This window comes from Struthio camelus, chromosome 4, assembly GCF_040807025.1.
Source record: "Struthio camelus isolate bStrCam1 chromosome 4, bStrCam1.hap1, whole genome shotgun sequence".
Taxonomy (NCBI): domain Eukaryota; kingdom Metazoa; phylum Chordata; class Aves; order Struthioniformes; family Struthionidae; genus Struthio; species Struthio camelus.
In genome coordinates this window covers 62,841,987-62,865,385 of record NC_090945.1, presented here as the reverse complement: position 1 = coordinate 62,865,385, position 23,399 = coordinate 62,841,987, and the positions used below count along the sequence as shown (strand labels likewise).

The following is a 23,399-nucleotide window of genomic DNA, read 5'->3' as shown; positions in this document are numbered from 1 at the left end:
CCACAATTGTCCCTGCGTTTTTATATCTCACACATTATTATCTGTTAATTATTTTAATTTTCTTCACTTTATACAAAATTACCTACTTGGGCCTTGGGTCCTATTTTGACAATTGGGTTGCAGGACACCCACACATCTCTTTTCCTGTGAGCCTGTTATTATAATACTAAAAAGCCTATGTCTATATGTAATAGTAAACATGAGAGCTGTGTCTTTACCTTACCCTTAAGAACCTGACTCTTCCTCAGTTAAAGGACACATTACGTGCAGGGATTTCCAGTGACTCTGGGGCTCCACAGTGGCCGATTCTATGAGGTTCTTTTGATGCAGTATACCAAAACAGGTTTTCTTTGTGTACTTTCTTTCTGTTTAGGATTTTGTAGTAAAAGCTGCAAGATCAGGCAGTAGTTTCACAGTAAAAGCCGATTTTGCTGCAGAGAGGAGTCACACTGCTTATTATCAAGTCTGCTTATTCCTGCTGTCTCTACATCCTCTTCCTAGATTGTGTGCCACATGATAAATCAGCTCAGATAACTAGTGCATGCTGAATTTAACTTTGCAAAATGAATGGTTTAACATGATTGGCTTAAAGTGATTGTGAAACTATAGCATTAACTATATGCTATTAAATTGCATGTAAATACCCTTGGTACTAGATTCATGTTGAAATCCTCTCTTCTGTGTATGTGATCATGTATGTGATACTCTCTTATTTTCTCCAGAATACTGTATAATACATATTAATAACAGTACTCTTATATTTTCAGGCAATATACGCTCACTTTTCTGTAGTATTTCCTAATGACTAATTGTCTCCACTTTCTTTACCCTTCATGTTTTCTGGTTATATTTTACTCATCTCAGGAACATTTAGTTTTACAAGCTGCAGAGCGTTCAGAAAGTTTCAAATGTGGCAATCACCGACACTCGCCATGTGAGGCGAGTCAGGGCCGTAAAGGTCTGTGGCTGCGCACAAGCCCCTGACGGCTACTATCAGAGTGGATCTCTTTGGACAAGAGCTTGTGTCAAATAGTAAACGTCTGAAGGTTCCCAAAGACTTTATAGTTATATTGTCTAAAGCCTGCCAGCATAGTGCAAAAGCAAAAGCTTTAAAGCATAAGACTATCCATTAAATATCAAGAAAAATCTTTAAGAAATCTCATTTTCCACCCTTTTAATCTCTTCAAGTAGGGAGAAACTGGAGAACTAATAACAGTACAATATCACAAAGATCAAGTTTTCATAGTCAAAAATACTGTGACTGAAGTCATTGGTGGGGGGGGGCTATTTTTGTTTAACCAAAACCATATTTGTAATATATGAATAGCCGAATTTAAAGACGTTGAAATATGTCATCAGACAATCTAACAATATTTACTTTACTATTGCTAAATAGTAAAAAATCTGAGTCAACTTTAGCTTGAATGATTATCACTTCATTTTCTTTCACAAAATCTGATGCATAATAATCACGTTTAAAATTCAAATATCTCCCAATAGCAGTTCCTGAATTGCTTTGAAGAGTTAACTGTTTAAGTAAAAATGTAGCTTACCTAATTGCCCCAACAATAAATTCTTATACAGACACCAATATAATTACAGAGACTTAGACCATTTGGTACTACAAATTTTCACAAAACTGCATTTTGCATATTTCACTCAAGTTTACAGAAAAGATCAATGCACATTTTCATCTTGAAAGCTCGATATTGTTTCTTCAACTGCATCTAAAAAATAAGAATATTTTTTCTTGACCTATTAAATGCATTTAGATAAATGTATTTCTAAAGTAACAAATCTCTTTTTTGCACTATGTATGGACAATTTATACAGATAGTATATATTAATGCAAGGAGTTAGATATCTAATTCTTTAGTTCATCTGAAAGGTTTGCTTATGGCAAAGAACATGCGTATGGATCAGTACATATTATATATTCTAAAACTGTGCTTCTAAAAGTGTGTTTTCTTACTAACTTTCAGTAAGCAGTGCTGCATTCAATGAATAGCATATTGTGATAACAGGTCTATTTATTACCTATTTTATAAATAAAGGTCACTATTTAAAAATCAGATATGCTTTTACCTTTATCCAACTAATGTCTTTTTTCATAACTCATTTCTGCAAATCACTAAATGATTTAGACAGTCTGGACAGGAGTGGTCTAATACTTAAATTGGACAAGATACAGAGCTGATGAATCCAGCTATATTATAGTTAGTAAAACAGTATGGAGTCACACCAACTTCTCACATCAGATGAAAAGTTAGTCTATGTATAATATTATATTTAATATCTAATAATGCATTTATTGCCCTTCTCTTTTATTTTCCTTACATATCCCCAAAACTTTGGGTGGGAAGATGAGGTTTTTCACTTCCTGTACACAAAAAGGTATGTTACTTTCAGAGTTCCTTTTTTACTAGGAGTAATTTGGAAAGATGTAATGATGCTGGACAATCAGAAATGGTAAACGGGTTAAAGATTCACATTTCTTGTGTGTTAGCTGTGCTGTACGCTTTCAGCATGATCAAAACAAACTAGGATGAGTCAAAAAGAATTTGACTCATATTCTTTTGAATATACCAGTTACAGCGGGTGTCAGCTCATACAGTTGATTAAAACACTTGATATCGTTCAATGTTATTTTTAACATTTATATAGTGCCTTACATATTCAAAGCGCTCTGCTGACATAGCCCTATTAGTCCTCACAATGCTTACCCGAGATTTCAGTGTGCTTTTATATCATGGCTCCATTTTAATTACTTTTTAGAGCTACATTAATTATATTTATAATAGGTGATAAAAAGGAATGTTTAGTACCACTGTACATTCTCTTGTATACTACATTTCTTAAACTGTAAAGTATTTTTGGCATATGGGATACTTCAGGTTTAGGCCAGTACTGAACTCTGCTAATGAGGATTTTGGGCTTGTCCTCTCCCAGCACAGCTAAATGCTGACCCGTATCAGTAAGAGAACTTCTGTGCTATTCCTTCACTTGGTTTCATTGCCGTTCTGGTGTCGTTCATTCCTGTGAACAACATACAGTCAATTCTTGATGCTGCACTGTAAATTATGTAAACTCTAGTTTTTCTCCTAAATTTGCTTCTCAGTTTCCAAAGTGTTATGTAAAATGTACTGTTCTTTACTTTTATTTCGTTGTTATATAAACCTGCCTAAGAAAACACTTAGGTGCAAATAAACACTGCAGGTTTATTTGTACATTTATTGCGAATAAAAATTATTTTTGTTAGTCCCAAGATAAATCTTCAGATTTGTAAACTCTTGTATCACTGAAATCTGCATTAATTCAAATACATCATGAAGTGTGTGAGGCAGCTGGGACCTGTCCTACCTGTTGGAGGTTTCTAAACAACGAAGGAAATAAAGTTAGAAAATCATGTCAAGGGACCCTGCAACATTTAATGTTATGTTGTAATGAAAAGCAGCAATTAACATACTGAAAACTGTGCTCCTGAGAAAGCTCCTGAAAGTTAAGTCACTGTAACATAACTAAGTTATATGACTTCCCTATTGATGTTCTGGTGTACATTGGCATTTCTTGGCAATCCTTTTCTTTTGTTATAAGAGAGCCACTCCTTTTTGTCACCTAGTAACTTTTTAATAGTCAACAGCAACTCAGAATTTCCGAGCTAGAGTTTGATTTTTCAGTGTGTGTGGAATACAGTACGGTTTTACACTCTGTTTAAGCCACAAATAATAAACAGTATAGCCTGAACCAAGGAAAACATCTTGTAGAAGTGTTTTGAGCAGAAGAAAAATTCTAGTATTATATTTTAAAAATAAAATGGAAGTGGCTGACTGTAAGATAACACCTGCTGCAGGCAAATCAGGCCAACTCCTGGAAAAGATCTGGAATATGAACTTGCTAGTGAGAGATGTGCTTCTGAAGAGTGATCTGGATAATGAAGGCATGCCAGAGTATGTGCTTAGACTGATCTCAGTAACAAAAGAGCTGAGCAGATCTCTCAGCCAGCAGCTGGAGAACATTGCAGAAAGTCTTCAAGATATCTGCCACTTACTGAATGCTCTCCAAGGCAAACACAAGAAACTGATTTCAAGTCAAGGCAAGTATGGAGGGACTTAACCGTAAAGAGAATGTGGTGGATATATTGGATGCTAAATTCTGCTTTCTGATGATGCTATGGAACCTTACTTTTTTTTTGGTAGTCTTTCAAATTTGGTAACCCATTAGAGCATATTTCAACAGTTGTATCACTGTTTCTGAGCCTATTCAATATATATAAAATATATATTTTACATATACATATATATGTATGTATGTATGTATGTATGGAAAGAGAGAGCGTATCCTTCTCCTATAATGAGCTAAACTGCTTTCAAAGTTTTGTTATGCATATTGTAGTCTATAGTTATCTAAAATAGCTTAGATAGTTAAAAAACTAGCAATAAAAGTAGGAAGAGGCCACCTGCCTCTAGCTTCACTTCAAGCTGCCTCTGCAGAATAGACTCTTGTCTACTTCAAGCCTACTCAACCATCCAAATATATATACATGTCCAAAATACAGTTACGGTAGAATTCAGCCATCTTAGCGTACAGGTAAACACGTGAAATTTAATTGCTTACATTTAAATTTTAAAATGTTTCACTATATTATTTATTATGAGGACCATGAAAACGTACAGGTTCATTTTGCAAAGAATGAAACAAATGTCTTGCCTCAGAAACACTATCTTAACAAATATTCAGCAAACTAGGAAAGAAAAATAGCATTTTTGCATTTTGTCTTACAGCATGTTGACCAAGAAAGATTCTTGACAAAATCTTCAGGTAAACCCACACTTAGAAGCCTTTGTTCTACTCATTTGTAAGATATCCACAATAAAAGAACATTTTTGTGAGAAAGGACTTGCTTGCAGACTCCAAGATAAAGCTAACATTGGTCTGTTGGCTTCATGCCCTTACAGGCTCTTTTCAGGTTTTTCAGAATTCACCATCGTTCTCCAAAAAGCTATTTTTTCTCAATCTCTTTCTCTCCTACAAACTAGTTAGTCAGCAAAATAGTTTGAAGACACTTGCATATGGACTGCCATTGTATTCTCCAAACTGTGTCATCACACATCAGAAAAGCATGGAAAGCAAAGCGTTAAGGAAGATTTTTTCTGTGCTGTTTTGTTTTGAAGCCTAAAGGGACATTTATTTCAAGGTTAACATTGTGACAGAATGGAAAACATATCTGCATACAACACTTCTAAGTAGTCTAAAGTTACAGGGCAAAGACTTTGTTTGGCTTTAAGCACTTCAGTATTGGAAAAGTTCACAGTGTAGGCAAATTCTGTTATTCAGAATGACTCGAGAATGTTATCTACAAATGTGAATTTAGGAACATTTAAAGAGTAGCAGGAAAATTTTTCTTATTGCTAAAGAACTTAAAGTTCATGTACGAAACAGGATAATTTTGGCATTTTGCACTGACGCACATTCAGAGTAATTCTAATGAGGCCAAGGAAGCTTTGCGTTAGTAACACTGGGAAACGGTCTCTTACAACTACTTATGCAAGCTTGTGTCGGCTATGCCATTTCTGATCTTTTTGCTTTATTTCTTAGCCCTGTTAAACCACTTGGACTTTCTTTTTCATTATTGTAAAACTGCCCTTGAAACCTTTTTTCTTTGCTCAAATAGTGAAAAAACATATTCAAATTTGTTTTTCAAATGTAGTCATAATCCAACAACAAGTGGCTTGGGAACTAAAAAAAGATTGCAAAGGAATAATTTCTAGCCTGAATTCGACAATAAAAAACCCTTATCTGACAATGTACTCTTTGGAGGTTAAAATTAAGCATCTGAAAATAGAGATGAAAGTGAAAGGCTATCTAAACCATATAACAGCATACCAATCACATTCTTATACAATTATTTTCAAAGTTGAAATCATTGAGATATTAGTTTATCTCATGACTTTATTGAATAAAGTGAATGTGAGTCAGTGGTTTCCCTAAAGACTTGAAACAACCCTATTTGTTGTCCTTCCCTTCTCTGTTTCTTTCTGTTATAAGTGGACAGAACACCATACTGTGTTTTCTCTGTACGATTTTCTTATTTGTATTGATTTTCACAGGATTTAACCTGCAAAGTCAAGTCTGTCAGAATCTCATACAGCAAACACAAATAAGCAAGAAATTATCCCAGAGATTATTAATATACCTAACTAATGAAGACACAGTTCCAGCTATAAAGAGATTGATAGCATATAATGATGAGAGCACTGAAAGTACACATATTAAATCCTTGGAGAGAATATTTCTGCAAATATTTCTAAGAGAAGGTGCAAGATAAGGCAAACAAGGGATCATAAAACAATAAACTTATAATAAAGATAAAATAGTATATGAATGACAATTAATCTGTGCTTTTTATGCATGCTTCTTCATCAGGTGTTTTCTTTAGAAGCAAGAGAAACCTCCACCATTCCCATAACTGGATGCTGCAAAATGTTGAACTTCAGTTTCATATATGTACTGATGTTTTTGCACTACCCTCTGTTCTCCATAGCAAAAATTCAAAGCTGCTAAGCATGTTTAATATTGAGCCCATGTATAACAACTTTGCCGGAGAATCACATATTAGAAACTTGCAGGATTAAGTTTTAGGAAATATAGGTAATTAAGGTTTAGTTTTCAAGCTGTTTGCAAGTTGACTAGAATATTATTTATCAATTCCCTGTTTTTGATCGATTATTATTAAGAACTTGGCTAGTGTCTGATCATTAGAATGGGCTTAGAATCATTAGAATGATTACAACTGTCACAGTAGCCAAGTTGTACTTGGCAGTATACGATTGCTGGGAAATTCCCTCAGACTGAATAAAAATAATTGCACAAATATGGAAGCCAAATTGCATTATTGCATAAATGGAAGCCAAAAAATACATTATGCTTATGTATTGCATGGCACTGCTGAGTTAGGTGGAAGTCTCTGTGCATGTGTACAAAAGTTTTCACGTTTTTGTTAGTTTTCATAGCAAAATTCAATTGGTTACATACTTTTTTTCCTCAGAGTGCAATGGAATTATAGATTATCTGCTGAAAGTGAAGGATTATTTGATAAATACAGTCTCATACCTTCAAGAGGCAGAAAAAAAACTTTATGCTGCTAGCTGCAAACACGACGACAAATCTCAGAACCAGATGGCTCAAAATGCTTCTAGAGAAATGGATGTGTATTGTTCTGAAGGAGAAGGACCAGAATCTGTGCAAGCATCTTCTAGTCTCAGTCAGCCATCCCAAATTACTCCTTCCCTGAACAAAAGGAAAGGTCAGAATGTTAATCAAATCCAGCCAAATGAAACTAAAGCTGTGGAAAAAGAAATAGTTGAATCGTTACCTGAAAATGTATCTGCTCAAGAACAAGATATTAGTAGAGAACCTCCAGCGAAAAAGGAAGACGACAAACACAGACTGCTGATGAAACCTATGACAGAGAAAAAGGATTGTAATAGAAAAGATAAAGCTCATGGAGATGGCTCTTTTACTAATAAGTCCCCAGAACTGGTTTTTCAAGATGTTCTTAGTGGCAATGGAGAAGGCATTCTTTCTGGGACGTTAAAAGATACTTATTATAGCACTGTTATGAAACTTCCTGAGCAGGAAAAAATGATAGCAGTCAAAGACCCTTCGAAAAGGGTGGAAAATGAGGCACACAGACTGACAGAGAAAATGGAAGGCAGTAACATGGGAACAGATTATGAGATTTGTAGGAATAACCCAATTACTTTCACATCTTTTGCACAAATATGTGATTTAACTGCCGTGAGTACTTCTATGAATGATTCGGAAGACCTGCAAAAGTCTAGGCACTGGATGAACAAAGCGTAAGCACATAATCTTCTCTGTAGGAAAAGATGTAAATAGAAATAGCCTGTTAACATATATATATATATATATATATATATATACATAAACGTCTGTGGGCTCAAAAACTCAGTATGCAGGTACTGAGCAGCTGCTGCTCAAGCACAAAATAGCAGTTCACAATTTAAGCAGGCACACTCAAGGTCTTCCCATTGGTCCCAAGTAAACTGTAACTTTCTATTTGATTGCATAGAATTTTTATGCCACAAAGAGTCTGAGGCACAGCCAGTAAAGATGGTAACTCCAAAATTGTTGGAAATCGGTAGAAAAGAACCCCAGTTAGGCAATTTTCTAATAATTTGTCAACTGTTCTGAAAGAAGCTCCAAAGATTTCATGACTTACCCATTTATTCATAAGTTACTATCACTGATCTGCTTACGCCATAAAGAAATTGTGTCAATATCACAAAGTATTTAACTAAAAATACAAGACAAATGACTACCACCCCCCCCAATGCAAAGAATAATATTTTATGTTCTTTTTCTCCAGATTTCTAGTGGAAGGGAGTGATAAGAATGAACATGAAGTAGCTTGTTATATTAAAGCTCCTGCAGTTGCTCTAGAGAATCTGGTGTGTAAGATAGTCAATGACATCAGTTCCTTGGTAGTGGATGATTCTGAGGAGCTGGTCAGCAATGTCATCAGTATTGAATGCTCTGACTGTGAAAAAACAATCCCTTTCCCTATCAAGATTGCAATCCCATTCACTTCATGCTTTAGAGGAAATTATCGGGACATTATGGTGAAGGTGACTGATGTGAACTTCCAGTCAACTTACTTGACTCCCATTTCTTTGGAGGAATACCAAGGAAACCATAAGGTTAGTCATCTCTTAACTAAACATTATGGAAACATCATTCTGGTTCACCAGTTAAGCCTATATGGAATTATACAATAAAGGGAACATCTGTAGGCCATTTTACACATTTTACAGGTTAAGATGAACTTCTTCCTCCTACTTCCTCAAGAATTAATTCTATTTAAAACCTAGTATTTAACAAGATCTGTTTTTCATTAATAGTGATAAGGGAAATGCTTGACCCCACAATACTGACGACTGAGTAGTAGTTTGTGATTTTTGTAAATATGTGTAATATGTTGCATTCTTTGGTAAATACAGGAAAAACTTAAGTGGCATTATTTTGCATTTAGATCATAGCGAAGTAACATAATTCTGTGTGTACAAGTCCAAATTCCATCTCAGAGAAACACAGGATAATAACTTTGCGGGGTTTTGTTTCGTTCTGTTCATTTGTTTGTTTTTAACTGCAGTTAACTCATATTGGGCCAGATTCATCACCCATCATCAACTCATTTCATTTCATCCCAACTGTATATTGGAATACTAATAACATTCCTTGGTGACTAGAGTAATACCAGGTAACTGGGCATCCAAGTGGCAATAATATTTAACTTATTTTCATTTCGCAACCAGCACTATAATTCATGTTCCACTCTCAAAATGCTAATCTACTGCTGAACATAACTTCCTCTCTCTCCAATGTGCTAGAGTACACTTTCTCTTTACACAGCAAACCTTTGCAGAAGTGAAGATTTATCAGCTGGGTATTTTTTCAGTGTTGTCATGCTTAAAGAAAGAAATGTTTACCATTCCAAAGGCTGGGCTCTCCCAAAAGCTGAGCGTGGACTCTAGAATCTCTTTCTGTTACCCTCCTGAAACATTCAGTTCTCCAGCAGTCATGCATCTAAAGGTAAGCTTGAAATATGCAATATTTGTTCCACAACTCTGTGCTATCTGATTAGTTCTGAAGAAAAGATAACAATGTGTCAATGAGTTAAAGGCCAACCTGTTCCTCTATTGGATGACTATGAAAAGTGGTTGCAGCTCCACATCCTGTATTCACAGCATATGGTTTCCTGTCAGCTTTGTTAAAACCACATGATATCCTCAGTAGTCAACATACCTCCAGCTAAAGGGAAGAACTGTCTACCTTTCTTTGATGTACTCCAGAAAATAAAACTGTTTTCAACATTGACATAAGCATCAGCTTCAATGTCAATTGCTTGGCCCAATGTTTAAGTTAATGGAACATATTTTCTCATCGAACCTTCATCAATTTTAGCTGACAGCGCAATGGAAGATCTTGTCACCTGCTAGTCTTAGTCTAGGAATAAGCTCAAAATTTGCTCCAGTTATACTGTATTTCTCCCTTCCCCCATAAAAATGTTAATTCTGAGGTACTGGTATGCATTTCAGAGGAACTAAAAGTAACAGTCAAAAAATATAGATTAGAAAAATCTTTTTAAAATACTCAAACTCTAAAGGAGGATGAAGCAAGAACAGAACAATCAAAGTACTTTCATCATTAAAGGTTCCAGTCTTTGATTACTTTGAAGCACTTGTTTGTCCTGATACGTTGCTAGGGTTGTTCCCGGGTTAAAAAGAGAAACCTAAAGTTTTTGTGATAGTCTAATCCTTTTTCAAAAGTTAAATTAATTTTTAAAAAAGATATTTAAAGCAAGTTCGATTCATTTGTAGACTAATTGTATAATTGTATTCTATACTTAGGTTCAGCCAATTGAACCATTGCTGGTTTCCAAACTGAAAGCAAAACATGATATATACCGTTCAGTGGTGTCTACTAGTGCACTGGTTTATGTTCAGCATCCTTCAGCCCAACCACTTAACAAGTCAGTCACTGTTACTCTACCCTGTCCTCCAAACCCAGAAAAAAAAAGACAAGGAGATAAGACAGAACATGTGAGAGCCATTAGTGCTACAGTTAAAAGGGTTACTATGACGTATCATCCTCGGTAAGAACAACTTAAGAGTCTACAAATTCATCATGATCATCAAAATGATTTAATTTTAGCAGTTGCTGATTAATCATTTTTGTATTAAAAATGTACATGTAAAAATGTGTTAAAAATTCCTTAATGTGGTCTGCTATAGGTAGAAGCATTAGAAACACTGGAGCAGATCCCCACAGTTCTCATGCTAGCTTCACCAGGAAATTCTATATAGCATGCTGATTTATAATCAGTGAAGATGCCGGCCATTATACTTCTAATAGGATTCAGGATGAAAAATACATTCTTTTTTTTTTTTCTAGGAAAGAAATTTCCTAGCTATTTTCACAATCTTAAAAATAGATCTTTGCCATCCTTATTTAAACGGAATAGTATTTTATTCCATGCATAATCCAAAACAATACAAGCTACCATGACAAAATTAAGATTCTTAATTCAGAACTGCAGTTATGTGTAGGTACGATCTTTCACTGATGAAAGATAATTTCTCAAGATAACAAACAAACCCTTACTGTTTCTTACACAGTACCTCTTCGCAGTTTTTAAAGTTAGAATTTATAATATATTATACAAACACAGAACACAGATAATAGGTATGTCTCACAGCTCACCAATATTCTTCCAGTGGGTGGTTTGGCTACCTCTGTCTTTGAATTTTCTGACCTCTATTTCTCCATATTCCATTGGCTATGTGAGTGAAAATTCGGAAACACAATGATTTAGAGTATATCAGTTTTGTGATTCACAACTTGAGGCATCTGATATAGGGCCAGATGGTTCCAAAGCACATGCTACAAAATTTCTAAAAATTAGACTTTCCAATATGTCTTAAGATAAACACTCAACATGAGGACACCTAAAAAACTCTAAAATTCAGTTGCTACCTGGCAGTTTAATAAAACTGATCAAATGCACTCAGGACGTGGGTAAAATTTTTCGGTGGAAAAAAGGCCAAGACTGAACTCATCTATTTTGAGGGTCAGCAAAATAGACCATATTGTTTCCATCTCATGCAGGAAAAAAAAAAAATCAGTCTAAAGCTACCACTTCATTGTTGTCCTTCCAGTTCTGATGCCATGGGCAACTGCAGGCTTAGAAAGGCATGGGATTTCTTGGAAGGGACCAATCTGGGACAAGAGTCTGCTTTTAAGTACTTCTACTTTAAATCATTAAAGACTTAGCTTATTCCTTTTATATCAAACATTATATTTTTCAAAATTCATCTACATGCCAAGATTATAATTATTTCCACTATAAGCAGAGTACAGATGGAGAAGGGAGACAATGTTCAGACTTTACATTTCTGAAAAACTTCTTAGATCGTCTTTTAAAGAGCTTACGTTCCCACTGTTCTCTTAAACGAGATATCCATCTTCATCACAAACTTCAGATTTGGGAAGGCTGTATATGGGAGATGAATGTCTCCCATATGAATGTCTGTATATGGGAGATTCAAATTTCATTTGCTGTACCAGAAGCATTTCACTGTGTGGCAGTCCTCTCCTGGCATCTATTGGCACCTAATAGTGATCTAAAAGGCTTTGCAGGTTCTCAATCAAAGCATATCCATGAAAAGGTTGTGGCTCGATTGCTTGTTTCTATACAAGCCCCATAGAGAAAAGATGCCAACATTTTCCTGTGTTTGCAAATACTGAGACAGTATACTTAAAAAATGCTTAGGCATTCCTGTCTCAAGTGTTTTCTTTTCTGGACTGTACGTAAGCCATGGATTTCAGAAGAATGGGTTATTCAAATCTATAGTTTAAGCAAGAAGAGGAGGGGAAGTGTGTATACGAGGAGATAGATATGCTTCTGAAAGAAAAAAACTTTCAAGTTTCATTCATTAGGGTAAGTTAGCCAGAACATGTCATGTCATGGTTTCTTGATTCTGAATATGATATAAAAGTAATCACCTGATTTCAAAAGAAGCTACTTTTTTTTCTCTGTTGAAAGAGGTAATGGATAGCAGTAATAGTTAATTTTCTAACCTCCTTTGTGTTGTGATACATGCTCCAGGAAGAAAAGGTTTTTCTCCCCATTTCAGCTATCTACATCTATAGAATATATGAATCTCAGTGAATGTCTCAAAAACAAACCATAACAATTAGTCTCCACAATATTAAACAGTAGATTAAAATAGAGTCAGGAACTGTATAGGAACCTTTTCTTTTTTTTCTTATGGAAGAATTCAAAAAATATCTGCAAACAATTTTATCACTTAACATACTCAAGTGTAATTCCAGATGTAGATTTTCAGCAAGGTGGAAGAAACACATGGTTATCAGTGGAAAACAGAAGGGAAAGCAGATTTACAAAAGCAAGTCTTACTCTTCTTGCAGGATCACTTTTAATTTTCTGCATAATTCCTTGGCCTTCCAGGGCTGTGACTGCTTCTATGAGAAAGAATGGAGAGAATTTCAGTGAAACTTTGAAATTATTAGGTCACAGAAAAAAAGAAGAGGAGTGGATTGTGTTTGATGATGTTATTTTCCAGAATGCACGGAATGGACTTGTATCATTTGAACTAAATGAGCACTTAGAAAGGTAATGTATGAATTATTTAATAAAATTATGTTGCTAAAATATTTAATTCCAGATGTACTGATCAGTGAGAACTGAGCATTATCAGCTTGCTAGCATCTCTTCTTCCAGTTTGAAATATCAGATCATTTAGATTTATTACTCATAATTACACAAAATATAAAACTAGGTAAATAACATTTCATCTCTAGATCATAAACAATGAAATGTATCCAAAAAATGGAACTGGAAATACAGATATTAATCCTAATTTGACAGTGTGATTTAGCTCTCTAATTACATGAAGGTAATTTTGTTTTGAAATGTCCTTTATTAAATATTCTCTTGCTTTCATTTACAATTCATACATATTTAAAGTCATATATATAGAAAGAGTCAACATATTCTACACTACAAAGCAAATTATCACCTTCCATGTGATGGAAAAAAGGTGATGGAACAAAAATGAAAAAGAGGTAGCAAAATGTTTGTTCAAGACTGAGCCTTGTATTATTTTGCATGATAAATTGTTAACAGTTGATAGAATATTTTAACATATACATATTTATTTTCTTTTTAATACAGCTTTGTTGTCATTCGCCTTTCCTTCCACTTGGAAAACACGTATCTTCTCCTCTTTGTTCAGGCTCTGGAGGAAGCCATCGGTAGCACAATGGCTAATGTGGTACTGTATCGGAAAAAAGAAAACCCATATAAAATAGTTGTTGTGCTATCTGTATCGAAAGAATTGACCTGGGAACTTCAAAATCTGCGAGAGGAGGGCTACTGTGGTCCCCCAGAACCAACAAAGCCATTTCCATTAAGAGAAGGAGAGCAAATTCATATGAGATTTAGTGGCAATATATTTGCTTCAGGTAAGGTAATTATTTCATGCTTCTAAATTAACATTATCAATTACCCAAACTGTTCAGAAATATGTTATGTGAACATCGATAGGTTGTGAATACTTAGAGAATAATCAGTTATTTCAGTGTTTTATTTCCTGTAAATGATAGGTTCTTGGGACCACACAGGAAACTGCTCTGCTTTAACTGTAAAATGGAAGGTACTAGATTAAAAAAATCCTGGACTGCTCTAGTGGACCAAGCTTTGAGCACAAGGTTTGGACTAGACACTCTTCAGGTGTCCCTTTGACCCTTAGCAATTCTGTGATATCGTGAAACCTAATCCCTCGAAACCAATTGGTGTCTGTCTTTTATTTCAAAAGGCCAGGATTCTATCATTGGCTTTTTAATTTAAAGAGTGTTTGACAAGGATTAAACAGATTTCAAACAAAAATAAACTTTCTGCTCTTTTATCTATGTAAATTCAGTTAGAGTGAGCAAGGTTCAACACTGAAATCCAGGGCAAAATACGCTGAAATCCAGGGCAGAATAGTGCTTTTGTGAGTTGCACTATGAATTGAGGTGATAAAAGAGAATTGTTACACTTTCCTTTAGCAGTCATGAAAATTCCATTCACTAACTGTCACCATTCAGTTTTTGCTTAGCTGGAGAAGAGGTAATAAGCCTCAGGAAAATGTCCACCCAAAATTATGTATAGTCTCTTCTGTCAGCTTTGCAAATCAGCTGCCAGTAGGTATTTGGCCACCTGAAGATTTTGTACATCTTATATGAACTCTTCTGCTGAGAACGCCACTTAGACTAAAGAAAGTATTACTCTGCAAAAAGAAGTCTTTGGCTTTCATGGAACGCTGCTTATCCATGGAAGGTATATAGGGTTACAGGTGTATCACTTAGAATTACAAACCCTAAAAACACACATACCTCTCTGTCCCCAGTTGCTGAGAAGTTTCTTTACGCGAGTAGGTGCTATTTCAGTAACATGTAACAAAAAGCATACACTTCTTTTTAGAGACAGGTATCTGTATTGAATAACCAGAAAGCATATACTTCTAATTCCATTTCCAAAACAACTTTAATTATTTTTCCATCTGTGATAGGTATTTTATTAATTTTATCACCTTCTATGTTCCTTACTTTTCAACCTGCAGCACAGACTCCATTAGTTATTCCCTATGCTTTACCTCTAGCTTAAGGGTTAAAACAGCTAACTGTGACGACCTTTTAGCTGCTGAAGTAGCCTGGCAAGAACGTGTAAGCCCTAAATATTAAATATGAAGTACTAACAATCACAAAGAACAACAGACTATTATGTAGGTGATTAGTTCTGTTTGACTCACCTTAACTAATTATTTTAGAGGCTGTACACACAAACATAGTGTAAGAAATTCTTCCTTTTGTGTGAACTGCAGAAAATGGAAAAGATTTTGGAAAAGCCTACAGGCTTATTTTTCACTCGCAAAGAAAGTCCAGGCTGGAGCTCCAAATCAAAGAAGTGGATGAATTTGGTAACTACAGCTCACCTCATTACAAAGGAACAGCAGTGTTTTATAAAATTACCAGAGAGATGATAGCCAAGGACTGGGAACAGCCCCTTCCACATGATGACTATCAACACCAGTCTCCAATATGCAAATTAGCACTAACATTACCAAAGGTGGGTTTCTCATTTGATGATGTTACAAATCTTTCACTTTTTCCCTTACCATGTATTCATTAAGCAAAAAGACCTCGGTATGTTTTTTGCGTGCCGGATACACAGAGAGGTGTGTCATGGGGCGGTCCTGATCTGTCAGCAAAGTAGCAATGCCCTTAGAGTTTCTCTTGGCAGGTGGGGGGACCCGCATCCAAGCAGCAGTGCGGACAAAGCAGATGCACTTAGCAAGTAGAAGATCTTCACTCATTTGCTCCCCTAAAATGGATGGCCTCAAAAAATCGGTACTTAAGTTTCAGTAGATACTTCTTGTATCTTTGTGTTGGAAGTAGAGTACCGCAAATTGTAGGAGCATTAAACGGTTTGTGTAGCCTATCTTTCTCCTACACTCACAGTGGTGTCACCATTTAAATAATGACTTTTTCTTCTTATGATTGAAAAGGCTCTGCACTACAGCCACGTGGGCAATTGACTCCATCTCTAGCAAAAGCTATTCCTACATAAATTAACCTTTAAAATTCCTTGAATGAAATTTCATTCTGATTTTTCCAAGGGCCTGTATATCAATATTATAATAATAAATAATAAAAATGCTGCCTCTACACTACCAATATTATATTTGCATAAATTTTAGTGTCAAAGTATGTGCAATAACACTTGGTCTAAATCTCTGGTGACATGCAGTAACATTATTTTCTTTTTTTAATTGACTTTTATTTAAAATATCACCTAATTGACTTTTATTTAAAATAACACAGGGAAAATACAGTGGATCAGATTCTGATGTTAAGTGTGTGTGTGCATATCAGGAATACTTCTATCAGTTTCAGAGTAGTTGTATGGACGTGAAACTGGGCTAGGGAGTTTAAAAAGCTTATTTTGCCTTCTTCTGTCAGTCCTGTGTGATATCTACTAGAATGTGGTCATGTCTGAGAGGTCTATTTAAGAAAGCACTTCAGTGTTACTGATGGAAATCGGAGTGCTTTGCAAAAAGATATTATTGTAACACATACAAGCATTATCGAATTACTATTCTGCCAAAGTTTTAGGCCTAATGACTGTCTAACAGCAAAGTAGCATGTGATCCTCATAACCATTCTTCAGAAAGGCAGTTTCTTAGCTAAAGGAAGGGCCTTCTAGACTAGAAAACTACTTAGACAGTTCCAGTATTTTACTTACACCGTCAACCAGAAAAGTAAGGCCACATGCCAGTGCAGCTGAACTGTAGGTGAATTTAGCTCTTCACCACAGATACTTAATCTTTCAAGGTAGATTTCACATTTCAGATCTAACATATTATATATTATTACATTATTTCTAGACAATACTCATTTTCAATTCTCATCATTTTTAGTACTATTTTAACACTAAGTAGCATAAAGTAGTTCAGATTAAAGAAAATCCATGGGTAACTGAGTTCATCTACAATAACTTTGAAAATGCCACATAGAGTTTTGAGGTGCTAAATTCTCATTAATGAACAAGTTTAGATAGAAACGCATAATTAAACAAAGTAAAAGAAAGTGCTCTAGAGTGTTAGAAGAAAAGCAGTGCCCCCTTTTGGAAGAGCCTTTTATTCCCTTTATTTTGAGTTTTTTTTTTTTTCTGGCCATGTTACACTATCCTCAAACTCATGTGAGTCCAGTGACAGAATTGCTGTAGAAGCATGCAAGACAATGCAGAATCAGATCCCAAGATTTCTACAACACGATGGTTTTGCATTGCCAAGCAGCAAATGCTGTGGTCAGTGTTTACACCAAAATCCCCTACCAGGTAAGACAACTGAGTATAGACCTAAGGAAAAGTTGTTTAACTCATAGGTGAGTAGTGAAGTCAGTTTAGGATTGTATTGACCTTTTGGATGTGTAACTCTATACGTGTGAAACTCTCCAACTTTTAAACTTACAAAAGTATTCAACATAAGCTCAGCATGGTCTATGACTGAGTATACCTAAAAGAAAAAGACGTTTCCTGTTATTAATTCACAAACGGTTTAGAAAGGAAGCTCAATGAATAAATATGGAGCAAGTCTCATAAGGGATCTTGTGCAATATCAGCAGGGTAGCACGATTTAAACTGTGTAACCAAAGTACATTTAACATGGTCACCGAAAGAGGACAGTTAGAGCTTCGAACCAAAAAAAAACTGAACTTCACTTGATACAAATTAATCTCATCTTGTGCCAAGTGCTTATGTAAGTACTTTCTTGTTCTGTATGGAGTAGGAAACAAGAGTAGAGCCCACAAGACCTAATTCCTCTTTCTCAGTCATAGAGAAAAAGAGCAAAGACTTTTTCCTTCTTTCCAAAGGAAGAGAGAGGAAAAACTCTGCACTTTCTAATGAAATTTGCCATTTGAATTATGATCTTTAGTGATTTAGATTTAGAAGCTGAACCATGTAAAAATTATTAACTACAGCTACAAACATAGCATGATTTATAGACCTAATAGTTTGTAGTTTTCATTCTTGAAATAATGCTGTATGCACACAGTTATAGTAAGTACACAGGGTCAGGCAGGCAAATTCAATGTAGTATTTGAAATTAGAATCTATTTTGTGTAGGAACGTTCCATACAGATTTTCTATAAGCCCAATTTCTATACAGCAGTTATGACATTATGCTACTGAACAAATATTCATAAAATTGCATAAATCATAATCTTTGTAATAAGATGCAATAAACATCCAGTTGGTCCAAACAGACCTAGTTTCATTATTTAAATAGTTGTATATTGATTTATTCCAGCTGAGGATGTGGCCTTGTTTCCAGTAATGACATAAGTCCTCTATGTAGGTATGGGGGAAGGGGAGTGGTATAGTGGCAGGGGAGTCAGTAAAACACCGTTGAAGTCAGGATGCCTCCAGCGGGTGCATACAACCAGGGGAGACAGCATGCAACATGGCTATGGAGGATCCTCTTGCACCTCTTCTGGGAAGCCTGTGTGCTTGACTGGCTCTCTCAAATGCCTGTATACCAATGCACGCAGCATGGGGAATAAGCAGGAAGAGTTAGAGGTCTGTGTGCGGTCGCAGGGCCATGATCTCATTGCAGTGACAGAGACATGGTGGGATAGTTCACATGACTGGGATGCTGTCATGGATGGCTATGTGCTTTTTAGGAAAGACAGGCCAGGAAGGCGAGGTGGTGGAGTTGCTCTTTATGTGAGGGAGCAACTAGAATGTATGGAGCTCTGCCTCGGGGTGGATGAAGAGCAAGTTGAGAGCCTATGGGTAAGGATTAAAGGGCAAGGTAACATGGGTGACACTGTTGTGGGGGTTTACTACAGGCCACCTGATCAGGAGGAAGTCATCGATGAGGCCTTCTACAGACAGCTGGAAGAAGCCTCACGATCACAGGCCCTGGTTCTCATGGGAGACTTCAACCACCCTGACATCTGTTGGGAAGACAGCACAGCTAGGCACAAACAGTCAAAGAGGTTCCTGCAGAGCATTGATGATAATTTCTTGACCCAGGTGGTGGAGACGCCAACGAGGAGAGGTGCAATGCTAGACCTTGTCCTAACGAACAAAGAAGGTCTAGTTGGAGATGTGAAGGTTGGGGGCAGCCTTGGCTGCAGTGACCATGAGATGGTGGAGTTCAGGATCCTGCGAGGAGGGAGCAGGGCAATGAGTAGGATTGCAATGCTGGACTTCAGGAGAGCTGACTTTGGCCTCTTCGGGGACCTACTTAAGGGAATCTCCTGGGGTAGGGCCCTAGAAGGAAGAGGGGTCCAAGAAAGCTGGTTAATATTCAAGCGTCACTTCCTCCAGGCTCAGGATCAGTGCATCCCTCTGAGGAAGAAGTTCAGCAAAGCGGGCAGGAGACCTGCATGGATGAGCAAGGAACTCCTGGCCAAACTCCAGCAGAAGAAGGAAGTGTACAGAATGTGGAAAAGGGGACAGGCCACTTGGGAGGAATACAGGGACGTTGTCAGAGCGTGCAGGGATGCGACAAGGAAGGCTAAGGCCCAGTTGGAATTAAATCTGGCAAGGGATGTCAAGGACAACAAGAAGGCCTTCTTCAAATACATCAATAGCAAAAGGAAGACTAGGGAAAACGTGGGCCCGCTGCTGAAAGGGGCGGGTGCCCTGGCGACAAAGGATACAGAGAAGGCAGAGTTATTGAATGCCTTCTTTGCTTCTGTCTTCACTGCTAAGGCCAGTCCTGAGGAATTCCAGACCTTGGAGACAAGAGAGGAAGGCTGGAGAAAGGAAGACTCTCCCTTGGTTGAGGAGGATCGGGTTAGAGATCTTTTGTCCAAACTTGACATCCACAAATCCATGGGCCCCGATGGGATGCACCCACGAGTGCTGAGGGAGCTGGCGGATGTTATCGCTAGGCCTCTCTCCATCATCTTTGAAAGGTCCTGGAGATCAGGAGAGGTGCCTGAGGACTGGAAGAAAGCCAATGTCACGCCAGTCTTCAAAAAGGGCAAGAAGGAGGAGCCAGGAAACTACAGGCCTGTCAGCCTCACCTCCATCCCGGGAAAGGTGATGGAACAGCTCATCCTGGAGGTCATCACTAAGCATCTGGAGGACAAGAAGGTGATCAGGAGTAGTCAGCATGGATTCACCAAAGGGAAATCATGCTTGACCAATCTGATAGCCTTCTATGACAGAATGACTGGCTGGGTAGATGAGGGCAGAGCAGTGGATGTTGTCTCCCTGGACTTCAGCAAGGCTTTTGACACTGTCTCCCATCACATCCTCCTAGGTAAGCTCAGGAAGTGTGGGCTAGATGAGTGGACGGTGAGGTGGCTTGAGAACTGGCTGGATGGCCGAGCTCAGAGGGTTGTGGTGAATGGCGCAGAGTCAAGTTGGAGGCCTGTGGCTAGTGGTGTCCCCCAGGGGTCAGTCCTGGGCCCAGTCTTGTTCAATATATTCATCAATGACCTGGAGGAAGGTACAGAGTGCACCCTCAGCAAGTTTGCTGATGATACTAAACTGGGGGGAGTGGCTGACACACCAGAAGACTGTGCTGCCATTCAGAGGGACCTGGACAGGCTGGAGAGGTGGGCGGAGAGGAACCTCATGAAGTTCAACAAAGGCAAGTGCAAGGTCCTGCACCTAGGCAGGAATAATCCCATGCACCAGTACAGGCTGGGGACTGACCTGTTGGAAAGTAGCTCTGCCGAGAAGGACCTGGGAGTGCTGGTAGACAACAAGTTAAACATGAGCCAGCAGTGTGCCCTTGTGGCCAAGAAGGCCAATGGGATCCTAGGGTGCATTAGGCAGAGTGTTGCCAGCAGGTCGAGGGAGGTGATCCTGCCCCTCTATTCAGCCCTGGTGAGGCCTCACCTGGAGTACTGTGTCCAGTTCTGGGCTCCCCAGTACAAGAGAGACATGGCACTCCTGGAGAGAGTCCAGCGGAGGGCTACCAAGATGATTAGAGGGCTGGAGCATCTCTCCTATGAAGAAAGACTGCAAGAGCTGGGCCTGTTCAGCCTGGAGAAGAGAAGATTGAGAGGGGATCTCATCAACGTGTACAAGTATCTGAAGGGGGAGTGTCAAGAGGATGAGGCCAGCCTCTTCTCCGTGGTGCCCAGCAACAGGACAAGAGGCAATGGGCAGAAACTGAACCACAGGAAGTTCCATCTGAACCTGAGAAAAAACTTCTTCACTGTGAGGGTGACAGAGCATTGGAACAGGTTGCCCAGAGAGGTGGTGGAGTCTCCTTCGCTGGAGATATTCAAAACCCGTCTGGATGTGATCCTGGGCAATATGCTCTAGGTGACCCTGCTTGAGCAGGGAGGTTGGACGAGATGATCTCCAGAGGTCCCTTCCAACCTAAACGATTCTGTGATTCTGTGATTCTGTGAATCAATCTTAAATGTTGATTTACCGTGATCCACCTCCTTCTGCTCCTCACCCCTGCCTCATTTTATCATTTCTTTTCCCTCAACACATTTTCTTCGGTAGCATGAAAAGTTGATCAAACGTCCACGAAGCACAAGAAGAGTTTCTTCTGATTCATCGGGTAAGAACACTTATATAATGTATTAACATTAATATAAATAAAATTATATTAGATAGCTTTTTTTTTTATTTCTTAATGCCAGGAGTTATTTTAGTGGTAACTGACATTTTAAAATGCCATATTCAGAAAAAGTGCATTAATTAAAAGACATTCAAAGATAGGAAGTGATCTGGTTACCAGGGAACAAAAGCTTTTGTAAGATAACATTGTGGTGGGGTGCTTAAACAGCATATTATATTATGCATAATAAGATTCAATTTGTACTAGAAAGCTATTGATGTATCAGTTATAGGAAATGAGTGAGCATTTTATTTTATTGCTAACGTTCCCCATGCAGTTCCAAAAATTATAGCTCATTGCTGAAGCTGCTATTGACTAAAGCCACTTCATGTCTCAGTACAGTTACCAAAAATTACATTAAAAATAAGAAGTGATGATGTTTCTTTTCTACTTCCACTACAGTCAAAAACAAACCATATTTAGTTTCAGAGTTCACCCACTTAGTCTCCAGATTTAGAAGACACCTTTTCAGAGGAAAGATTTACACAGCAGAATAATGATTTTATTTCACTAATTTTTGCCCAGAAGAAGCCCTGTGGGACAACTTGCTGTACTGGCTTGCAGAAGAGCTTGCAGAAGATAACACCCCAATGCTTGCTTTATGCTTACCTGTTCGGCACAGTGTACTTCAGCTTGTTAGGCTGAAGTGCCCTGATAATTTAACACACCAGATCTATGAGCTTCTTTGCTGCTGGAAAAAGACCCTTCCAAGATCAGCTAATAAACAGCAGCTCCTGTCTCGTTATTTGCGGAAGAGTGGCAGAAGTGATCTTTCGGAAGAACTTCGTTTAAAGTGGGAAAATAAAATGTTCACTTGACAGAATCATCGACAACTAATAGCCCAATTCCTCTTTCCCTCTTGTTGAGATGTGTGAATATTTCTATGATATCTTCTGAGGAACTGTTTCTTTTTATAACCCTCCTCACATTTTTAAGTTTTCAGTAGATTAAAAAGTGACAGTTATTACCAGTCAGGGATCTGTTTGCTCTTTTATTTGTTACTTTGCAACTTCTTTACTGCAGCAAAACGTAGCAATAATGCCCTTGCTTGCTAAAAGTGAACCTGTCTTCTGCAGAGAAGATATTGAAAATAGATGTATGAAGAATTATAGCCTGGTCTGAATAGTCTTCTAAAGACTCTAATTGTTTGCACGTGCCATACTCACTTGGTAGAGGGTTATATTTGTATATATTTTGCAAACTAGGAATTATTCACTATACTTCATTAAAATCATAGGAATCACTCCACAATATATTGATTATTGTATCTCCAAAAGAAATTGCTACTAGATTCTTCAGAGGAGAAGACAATGGACCATTATAATACAGAGAAAATTTGTCTTACTTTCAGGTACCCTTAATGAATGTTTTTATCCTTGTGAATGTCATGGCAGATTTTAGTGTTACCACAAATGAGCATCTAATCCATTCCCAGAAATTACCAAGTTTCTTGCTTCACTATTATCTGTCATGGTAATGATTTTTTTTTCACATTAAAATCAAATTTGGAAAATAGAATATTTCTTCTTGTAAGTTTTAAAATGTCTTGCTTTGTAATTTTACTGATTATATTGAGCAAGTATATTTGTGTCACTCATTAGCCACATATTTTAATCTCTGCTGTCTCATTTGCCTTCAAAATACTAAGTAAGA

At 37.3% G+C, this 23,399-nt stretch overlaps 1 protein-coding gene across 1 annotated transcript; it reads left to right on the top strand.

Moving 5' to 3' along the window:
• Positions 1 to 3,813: 3,813 nt before the first annotated feature.
• DTHD1 (death domain containing 1) lies at positions 3,814 to 22,564 on the top strand. Its single transcript, XM_068941058.1, has 10 exons — positions 3,814 to 4,093; positions 7,046 to 7,859; positions 8,390 to 8,720; positions 9,433 to 9,612; positions 10,431 to 10,675; positions 13,052 to 13,216; positions 13,778 to 14,067; positions 15,468 to 15,712; positions 21,629 to 21,686; positions 22,275 to 22,564. Exons 1-10 carry the CDS (start codon positions 3,814 to 3,816, stop codon positions 22,562 to 22,564), a joined length of 2,898 nt encoding a protein of 965 aa, XP_068797159.1.
• Positions 22,565 to 23,399: the final 835 nt, after the last annotated feature.